Genomic DNA, 11,026 nt, shown 5'->3' on the forward strand with positions numbered 1-11,026 from the left:
GTCCAGTCGAAGAGGCCATTCCTACGTATACCTCTTGCCGGTAATGCTACATATCTTAGAGCAATAGTGATGAAACGTTCAGCTACCGTATGAATCTACTAAGTCATAGAAAAGACATACGTTTTCAACATGGTATGTCTGCACGAAATGCATTTACTGAACAGGGTTTCATCGTGAAGTCCGCTCGGACATAGTTGGGAGTTCGAGAAGACCTTGCATGAGGTACATTATTACATTTAATGATACTCCCTCTTGAGAGGGAGGGGGTTTAAAAGGGACGAAATGTGTGTAAAATTTTTATTGATTCAAATTTTCCTACTGCTCCTGCAAGAACGTTTGCAAATTATACAATTGAACCAAATGATGAACCGTGCACGTTTACATGGGAAGCTCATAGCAGTGCACATTACCCAAGTACAATTTTATTTAAGCAATAATGCACCCCCTCCCGGCTCATAATGGACGAAAGCAAACTTTGCACGACATAATGTACGAGGCGAAGCCGAGTACATTATGGAGTGCAAAGTTTGCTTGAGTCCATTATGGGCCGGGAGTGGGTGCATTATTGCTATTATTTTATAGTTTTGGCAATGCCAGTGAATTTGTAGTTGTAGAAAACGAATAAAAAAGGAAATTTTAACTGAGTTTGAAGCCAGTGAGCGTCGTCCAGCATGATCGGCCCTGACTCTGTACATATTACATGCACTCCACACTGCACAGTGCACTGCACTGAACACGCACGTTCAGCACAAAAAATGACCAGCACTTTCACGGTTCATTTTGAATTGAAAAACGATGTATTTTCGAAGGAAATGAAAAGTAACTGCATCCCTACCGTCTATATCAAACTTGAAACATCACCTTTAAATATCATGCCATTCAAAAAATCGACACGGTGAAATGCCAGAGATGAAGAAAACGGAATGTTCACGCATCGACATCAGTATGATCAGCGAGCTGCATGCCATGGTATCAGCTGATCAATACGATCATTATTATGTCGCTAGTAGTACAGCATTCATTGCAAACGATATCAACAGAGTTCAACATTGTTATTCAAATGTTTATATTTCAATAATAACTGTGTCTATAAATTTAATTTTCGATGGCTTCTTGAGAAGAGCTATTTTATTTCGGCGAACGACGACTGAACTTGACGTAAACGGGTGCTTGAAAGGTACAGTTGACAAACAGACTAGAGGGTTTCGGTACCGTCGCGATATCGAGAACAAGGCAAGGTAAAATCACAGACATGGAGAAAAAAACGATGAATGAAAGTTGTCTCCGATTACAGTCAGTGCATCAGAATTACGTGGCCGAGATGTTAGATCAACGGAGAGTCCACGGTCGTCATAATTGTTGGTAGTAGCTGACCTTGGACCGAGACTTTGAATGGCTCCGTATTAATTTCCGTAGACACTTCCGCTCAAGGTTGATGACAGCAAGCTGCCGTTGTTGGCCTGTTTACGGCTGGTTCGAGTAGCCTTTCACGCTTGCATCGTTTACATGGCCACTGACATACATAATATGCCATGTGTCAAACCCAGTATCGTCAAGGAGTTTGCAAACGTACTGAGCTCTGTTTCACCTATAGTATACGGCAACGAAGCGAACCATGTGCCAGCCAGACAGACGGCAAGTGCGTGCGTGAGGACTAAAAAATGTAATAAATCGTACAGTAAGACATTATTATCAATATTGTGAACCATTGTCAAGATTTATAGTTTTGTGTATTACATGGTTTATCCGATATTTCCCTCCTTTTAAATGCGCAGTCCTATTTCGTTTTCCAACAAAAAACTTGCTCGCTGTGGGGCCGCAATGCTGAATAATGGAATACATTATCAGTAATAATGTATGGATATGACGTCACAAAATTCACTCGTATTGACAAAGCTATAATATAATTGGCGATAAACTTCCTAGAGTCTGAAAAAGAGAAAGTTCAATTTTGCTCGCCTGAGTTTAATCACTTTTTTGAATGAAGTCTTTAAACCTCTGTCATTTAAATATGAGAACAAATAATGCAAACTGTTTCATTTCTACACTTCCTCTTGTTACCAATGAGATATTAAATTCCATAAAGTAGTATTAAGTTTTTGACTTAAATCGATTGTTATCATTAATACCAACAGCGGAATTATCTACCCAAATATGCATCCATTTCATCCTTTGATTAAACTATAGTATTGCTACTCAACCTAACTTTAAGCCTAGATTCTCCTCTTTATGACACTATATGTAGTATGAAGGGGTTTTCATGTCATTTTTGATAACAATATTGCTTTAAATTGTGTTGGTTAGGTGCAACTCCACTACAAGTCCTACAGGTAGCAGTTCATGAAGGCCAATTTCTTTGTTTTCTGCAAATATCAAATATTTAAAAATTACCGCACATGGCTACTTAAAGTAGATCACAGACAGTAGGTCCATCGTCTGTGCTATCTATAAATAGACAAGCAAAAGTTAATACCAATGCTAGAAAATTCCATTGAAGTGACGTTCGATCATTTTTATGGCATTCATTACTATTGCTTTGAAAAATATTGAATGGAATGATTGTCATTTAATTTCCGTCAGAAAACAGAAAGTAGACCTCGTAACAGGGGACAGAAGCAGCAAATGTTTGTATTTTTTCAATATTTCTCTTCTCTGTGTCAACTACAGTTTGACGCTGTAACCTACAGCACATACTGAAACACACAATATTCAACTTTACAACGAAGCCCGCTTATGCATATACTATTGTTGATGACTGAATCACAGATCAGACACAAGTTCACTTATCAATGATACAAATGCACAGTATAGATACACAGGCTTCCCGATAACCTGAATGCTGGATACTTCAACACGATAAGATGTAAAACGAGATAGTGTAGTTCAAACAAATGGCAAAAAATACGCTGTAGTATTTTGGTGACTCAATCAAAATTCTCACTTGGCGCCTTTAAATAATTTTATATTGTTATCATTGTCATTTAGAGACGAGCAGCGATTTCGGAAACGGATACTCCAGACCATCGACAGCAATGCTACAGCACGACTGTACTTTTTTGGTTCTTACCACTGGTCGGCTATTCGTCTGGTAAGTGTCATAAGCAAGTCAGAAGCATACTCTTTAAACCTTCCGTAAAAACCCACTTTTAGTATTAAAGATGCGCCATCTTCGGGGAATTTTCAACGACATTTAAGTTGCACTGTAAGGACGAGAAGAATTATAAAATTATTCTTTCGAATAGCACCTCCTACTTTACACACTTTGGAATATTTTTGAATTGCAGCAACTTAAGGACTTGTTTGTGTGCGTATTTTCATATTTCATATTTCTTCTTGGAGGTGGTGGAAAAAGTCATGATTTGTTCAATCAACACTGCCCGTATATTGTATGCCTCTATTGTTTTTCAGTTTGTAAAATCTAGACTCCAAGTCATCAGTAAAAAAATAACTCGTGGGAGATTTTGCTTGTTCGTAAAAACAAATTTAAAACAAATCACTCGCCGCCTCTGTAGCTTTGCAAGAAACAAAAAACTATGCAAAATAATTGTTTTGTCTCCGGCCTACAAAGAATGATCATGCCTGTGCGTCAAACTTTTAAATTTCATCCTGGAAATTCTCTGCGTGTGGCAACCAATCGGTGCAAGCGCCCAAAGTACGTTAACTAAACATAATTTCACGTCAATATTCTGGTTCGAGCGTGTTGCGTATTTTATAGGTCCGAACACTAGCCATTTTTTCCCGCCTTATAATACCAATGGCTTCTAAGAATGGCCTCTTTTCAAGCGTTTTCACGTTTTTCCTTGACATATGCTAGCAAACAAATGCAAATCTGCAAATGGTGCCGACTGGAATAATTGTATTGTTATTAATTTTTTTACTCTACCAATCATAAATAAATATATATCTTTAATTGTGACTGAACCAATGAGATAAAGCACAAAACGTCCATTGTTAATTCAAGCATGAAGGACCACTTTGCTCGACTTATACAAACAGTTACTTGAGTTCAAAATGGCATCCTTTCCTTGCAAAATGTGTTGCTATGTATCTGGGTTATGGCTTGTTATCCTGCGGAATCGAGAGGTTTATAATGGTTTGAACATATCGGATTTTATTAAAGCCTGTACGAACAATCGCTTTTATACGTTGACAGGACATTCTCTCATGCGTGGTGGTTTTAATCGCTGGATTGGGATCATTAATCAGCTGTGTATTGGGACTGATTCAACCGAGCTGGGTTGGATTGGCACTCACATTGGCGGTAAGAACATTCTGGACACTCTTACTTCGGGTGCACCATTTCATGGCCCAGTGGCTCGAAAACAATCGTATTCAATAAGACGACAAACAAAGTTCTTGTAAAACGTCATTATGAATTTCATATCGTATTCCTCCAGTTTTATCGAAATCAATGCTTCGATACTGAAAGGCGACATTATTGCTATCGAAAATAGAAGGATGATAATAGTTGTGACGTATCGGAAATTGGTCACTCGTCGCAGTATTGTGATGGTACCGCTACAGAAGCTGTTGATTTTGGTGGTGGTGATGATTATGCCTGTTGTTGTAATGATGATGATGCCGTCGCTGATGTTAGGAACGTAATAAGCTGAAGTCGAATATTATTGTTACTATCCGATAAAAATGGATTCCTTTACCATACCCCTTCAAACAATTTGAAAATGATTTCCCTGAACACTCATTCAATTCTTGTCAATAACAACAATAGATGGGTGGAGATTTGGAATGGATGCTGAGAATGTTCGCGGAATGTGAAACGAGTATGAATTCATTGGAAAGGATAGAGCACTATACAAATATCCAACCAGAGGAATACAGAGGTAGTGTTCCATCTATTAGACTAAGTAGTTTTCGTTTTAGACAGCAGGGCAATAACAATATACCAAAGAAACATAAAAGTTCATTGACTTATTGTAAAATGCAAACACCGTTCTATCAAATTTCATAAACTCAGTGTAATCAAGGTGTGGTAAATGTTTTCCTAGGCAGTGTCTTCAATATTACTTCTGTTCTGATTCAGAAATGAAAGTATAACAAATTTCAGATGTAGTTCAGGTGTTTAAAACCTGGTATTCGAGATATCAAGATAGTGGTGTAAAACCTCCGTATAATTTGTAGCTGTGTTCTTCAATATATACCAAATCAAGACTTTACATGCATTATTCAAATGTCCGGAGTGTGAAAGACTCAGAGTGTGTAACGTTTCCCTTTTTTGGCATTGATGTTTATTGTATCAACCATCTTTTCTGTATATACCCACTAAGTATGTTTAAACACCCAATATTTATAATCCCAACAGTTCTGTGTGAGGTGCACTGATATTAATTAAATTCAAATTTAGATAACATGTAGATGTATTGGCACGCCATATAATGGTTGGCGCAATATACTATACGGAGCACACCAAGACACTGCAGTGTTACGTAAATAAATTATAATTATGAAAATTACAGTTACTTGGGCTCAAAATAGCCTTCATTTGCTATGAAAGAGACAAATTTTGTTTGGTTACCATCTGATTGCTCCTACAAGTTTGAATAACAAAGGACGTTAATGATATTTTGGCAAAAATAAGTAGTTTTATAAAGATTTGTTTTTCATTGTGCCGACTATATTATATTACATATGACTTTTCTTCGATGTCATTGCTTTGAACCGCAAAAGGGACTTACACTCCGTCACCTGGCTGGCCAGACAAGGGAAATATCCGATTTGAGGACGTCTCCGTCAGATATGCAGCTGATCAAGAACCCGTTTTAAAAGATGTCAATGTTAATTTCAAAGCCGGTGAAAAGGTAACGATAAAATATTTCAAAACGCCTCGTCAGTTCACGTATTCACACAAATGAGCTCATGTCGCACTGATGTCTGTCTGTCCGTTAGCATAATATTTCAAGAACGGCTTATTGGATTTCAATCAAATCTGGTACATAGATTTTGTTTAGGAATGGCAAACCTGATTTCTTTTTGGTGCATGTGGCTTGCATAATTAGTGCTAATTTCCATAATAATTTGTTAAGAAATCATACATTCTCAGAATGGCAGTATCATATTCTATGAATCTACTTAGAGATGTCAATTAAGGAACCATACGGCAGATTTCAAGGTCAGGCAGAATTAAAATGATAATGGCAATGTTCATTTGCATATTTAATGACTTTCCTAAATGGGGATTTTAATCTGGATTTACTTGACCATAATTGATGAAACGCGATATGTATATTGAAAATTCTATGATATTGCAGTAACTGAAAGTCACTTTTCATTGTTACTTCAGCTAATTAATATATATAAGACTCAGCCCTTGGTGTCGCGCCAGAGGTAAGATCAGAAATTTCATTTCCGTCTGAGATACACAGTCGCTTACATGGTCAATAAGAGTATTGATTCGTGATTAAGAAAGAATAAAATATAATTTATTGTTACTTGCTATATACATAGGTAGTACCACTAAATACGCATTGCGTAAACAACAAAGGCAAACACCCAAGTTACCCTCTTATGAAAACAGTTCCAAAAGTTTGACATAAATTGGCAATTTTACAATAATATGTTTAATAAGGGACGTATTATGCCATCATTATCGTTTCAATTGCATCTTTACTCTCAAACTTCCATTGCAAGCTGAAAACTAGCGTTTCGTCTAAAAACTTGCAATAGTTAGTGACACACAGGGCGCTCTTCTCACCATGAACGCCGATCGTCTACAGATTCAATCCTGCATTCTTGACGTGTGCCCTCGTTCATATCCACGGCGGTTTTCTCTCTTTCCTCTTTTAAAGGCGTGATGGTAACGATATTTTGTATCAATGACGAGGTGGAGAATAATACTACTAATGACTAATGGCCGTGATAAATTTTATTATGGCGAGTGAAAAAATCATGCTTTAGACGTTTCGTATTTGTATATGTACAAGCAATCAAAAAACAAAGCGACCCCGCATGTATTTAGTTTGGTATATGTCCGGTTACTCGATCTATATTGAAAGTACGGATGCGAGATTAGTAAGCCGCTGGCTCCACTATTAATTTGCATATATATAACGAACTTTTCTACTTAGGGTTAGATGTCTGGGTTGACACGACCAAAGTTGACGAAATTTGTTATGTACATTCAAGATACTATGATGTAATAGTGATGAAAGTCAGTTAATTTCTACGTAAGCTAATTTCTATTTTGTATATACCGGTAACGAACTTTCTAGTGAAGAATGTATATACAAGGATAGACTTGACAAACTTTAATAAAATTTGCGGTGTAAATTTAAGATACCACGATAAAACATAAGTGGAAATGTATAGCATTTTACATAAGCTGATAACTAATTTGCTTGTTTAACTTTCGCTAAAGGATAATTTTTTTATAGATTCGACCAAAGTTGATAAAACTTGCTAAGTACATAAAACAAGACATGATATAACATTGATGAAAGTCATGTTGCATTTTTATATCAGCTAATTACTAATTTACATATTAAATGGCATTTACCAATTACAGGCATAGGACTGGAAGAACACAAACAAAGATGATGAATTTCGCTATTAATGTTGATGATATGACGATGTTAGAGTTGTGAAAGACATGAGCATTTTTGCTCATTTACGAATTTGCATAGTTCATGACTTTTATAAATTAGTGCAATTCGACTGAAAGACTATGCCAAACTTATATGTATATTGATGAGACAATGTTATTTTAATAGTGAAAGATATTTTGCATTTTCAGCTTATTTGTAATTTAATCTTTAATGAACTTCACGATTTTACAACAAGCCTTGAAGAACTTGACCACAGGTAATCGAACCTGCTAATAAAATGATGATGCAATGATATGAGAGCAGTGAAAGAAATTTAGCATTTTCATTTCAGATAATTGCTCATTTGCATGCGTTAAAAGATTGGTTTGAAAAGATACATGATGAATATTGCTTGTGATGTCGATTATGACGATTTTAGTTGAGTTACAAACTCATTGTCAATAATGTCAGAGAAAATTGTAACATATATGAAAATATAGATAAAAGAGGCACACACGTGCACTACGAACATTATTTAAAAACAGCATTAAGATATATTAGAAGGCACTTACATGACTACATCACAGCGGGTTGTAAGTTATGAAGCAAGTTTGAAATACCCATCAGGGAAATAGCTTTACCTGTAGTACATGACTGGACGCAGCTGTTAAAAATTATGAAATTGTTGGTTCTTCAACACGCACAGTAAACTCTTTCTTCCTCAAAATTATCTCACAAACGATTATATTGAAACCACAGCTTGCGATATGTATCGTATCGCATGTGTCGTTGTTAAAGTGCAAATAAATGATAATTTCTTACACAATGAATACCAGATTGTCCCATGTATGGATCTTGTAAGGAACTGTTCAATTGGACAAATAGAGAGTATATAATAATGCTTGAGAGTTGAGATGTGTATTCACGGTACTGCCAAAATTATGTCCACATTGTGAAGCGTTGATCTTTTAGGACATTTCACCGACTTGCATTTGAGGATGTCTTTGATAACTCTATATTACTCTTGTTCTTGTAGATTGGAATCTGTGGCAGGACGGGTAGTGGAAAGTCATCACTGGCAATGGCGCTATTCAGGATCATCGACACTTTCAAAGGTATTGGATAATTTGGCTCGTAATGTTTCTTATTTTGCATGTATTTGGAAAGAAGAAAAATCGACGGAAACAAAAAAGCAAAAATAAAAATGCGGAAGAATCCTATCCTGATTTATGTTCGTTTCCTTGTATGTTGCTATTTTTTCAGGACGCATTGTAATCGATGAGGTTGACATCAGCCGCGTGCCTTTGTTGACACTTCGTGAGAGACTCGTCATCATACCGCAAGACCCAGTGCTCTTCGCCGGAACGATCAGGTAATTAAAAATTAAAAACACCTTGATAGTAATTGATTGTAGTGTGGTACACTAATTACAAAATGAATGAAAATGTATCTAAATGCACAAATTTGGCTCGGATTTTCCATTTTGTCAGACACTTTACCCAGGTATTTGAAGCTAACGTATGTCATCGCTTCTTTCTTTCAAAGGTTTAACCTTGACCCCGAGTACAAGAAAACTGACGATGAAATATGGGAAGCTTTAGAAGTAGCCCAGTTAAAAGGGATTGTTGCCGAACTTGACAATCGACTAGGTGAGCTCAGCGTTTCTTAGTGGCTATGAAAACAGTCACAGAGGAATGTTTGTCCTCATGGAATGATTATCCTATCGTATGACATATAATTTATTTCAATAGTGGTAGGACACAGCTCTTGTAGTCAGTTCAACCTTTGTTTGAATCACACGCAAGACCGGGAGAAAACGTATCGAACAAAAGGCGCTTTATCAACTATTCCCATTGCAAGGAAGGAAACATAAAGAAGCTATTGCAATTATGACAAGAGGATAACTTCGACAACATTTATCGATTTTGTACGATGATTCATACAGTGAAATTTAATATCACATGTCATCTACATACCTCATGTTTGTTTTATGAGAATCGTAACATGTATGCTTACCATGGTAAGACTGACGCCATATTTGTCTGATGCTGATTTTTCCCGCACTTTAAGACTCGGATGTCTCAGAAGAAGGCGATAATTTCAGCGTTGGTCAGAGACAGCTCTTCTGTCTTGCCAGGGCGTTTCTTAGGAATGCCAAGATTCTCGTTATGGACGAAGCCACTGCATCGATCGATGTCAAGACGGTCAGTATCTCTTTGAAAGGAATCAAGTAATCTAAGATGACCGCAAATGACAATAAGAGTCTTTGCTATCATTTGATGGGAAAGACATGGTTAAAATCGCCCGCAAATATCGACAAAGATGCTATATTCCTTTATTCTCTTATGGCTTGAATTTCCCAGGAGTATCACAATGACGTCTCATCATTTAGTTTGATACACACACCTTCGTGAACAAGAGACAATGCATGTCTGGTGGGATTTTAAATCAGACTGTTCCTATAATGCAAGGGGATTGTCTGGAGAATTGATACTGTGATTAATTGTTTCCATATTGAAAGATTTCGAGACAAACGTCATAGAAAAATTTCTTTCACAGTGTTCATGAACAAAATCAATAAATATCTCTTCTTTGTTACCTGTAAAGTTCACCGTGGCAAATCTCTATAGGTAATTCTCTATGATATTGTGCGGGCGAGTTATATTTTACTCATAAGAACTCAAAAAAATTACCAATGAATAACAAAAAAACTTGCATTTTACTTTGTACTGCTAATATACATCGTACAATACTATATATTATAGCCCAAACATGGGACTATGTACCCGAGGGTAGGTGACCATTTGCCGACGTAAGGAGGGCAAATGGTCTCCTGCCCCGAGGGTACATAGTCCCTTGTTTGGGCTATAATATTTTTATTACATGCCTCTCTTACTCAGTTTGCACCAAAAATATTTACGTTTATTGGCAAATTATAGTCAAATGCTTTATTTTCATTTTAGACGAAAAACAGTTCAAAATAGAACGATTTTCATCATCGAATGGCGCATTGATATATTTAAACTACTGTTATGCGGTTTATCAATATTTTTATGCGAAATTTTTCCAAAAACCGGATTTTCTTTGCAAAACATGAAATTTCAAGACTTTTACATCCTAAAGTTTTCAAGTTGAAAATAGTTCCGGTTCACTTTCAGTCCAGTGATGACTATGCGGCCCGCGACGTCATCAGCGAGTTACCATTGAATCCTATGGAGCGCGCGACGTTCGATATACGAGGCATGTAATAAATTCGTATACCTAGGAACTTTAATATTCCCCGTCTGTTCGTTGGGCCTTCATACTTTGAATGTGACAGTTGTCTTTCTGGTTGGTTATTGTTTAGGACGCAATATTACAAAGAGTCATGTCCACGGCCTTCTTTGACAGGACAGTTATAACCATTGCTGTAAGTAGCAACATTGGAATTTCATGTGTCCTATCGGTGAAAGCATTAAAGTCTTTAAACATCGATGATCATGATCATT

The 11,026-nt window shown here is 36.6% G+C and overlaps 1 protein-coding gene across 1 annotated transcript in view; it reads left to right on the forward strand.

Moving 5' to 3' along the window:
- The window catches only part of LOC139135342 (ATP-binding cassette sub-family C member 9-like), a 63,518-nt gene that overhangs the window by 27,399 nt on the left and 25,093 nt on the right, over positions 1-11,026 (forward strand). The window contains exons 16-24 of the mRNA XM_070702684.1: positions 2,986-3,088; positions 4,154-4,261; positions 4,730-4,841; positions 5,686-5,816; positions 8,575-8,653; positions 8,802-8,910; positions 9,084-9,187; positions 9,609-9,742; positions 10,885-10,947. Of these exons, the coding sequence (XP_070558785.1) occupies positions 2,986-3,088; positions 4,154-4,261; positions 4,730-4,841; positions 5,686-5,816; positions 8,575-8,653; positions 8,802-8,910; positions 9,084-9,187; positions 9,609-9,742; positions 10,885-10,947 (943 nt within the window). The remainder of the gene's footprint in view (positions 1-2,985; positions 3,089-4,153; positions 4,262-4,729; positions 4,842-5,685; positions 5,817-8,574; positions 8,654-8,801; positions 8,911-9,083; positions 9,188-9,608; positions 9,743-10,884; positions 10,948-11,026) is intronic.

Source organism: Ptychodera flava, chromosome 6 (genome assembly GCF_041260155.1).
Source record: "Ptychodera flava strain L36383 chromosome 6, AS_Pfla_20210202, whole genome shotgun sequence".
In the NCBI taxonomy this organism is placed as follows: Eukaryota; Metazoa; Hemichordata; class Enteropneusta; family Ptychoderidae; genus Ptychodera; species Ptychodera flava.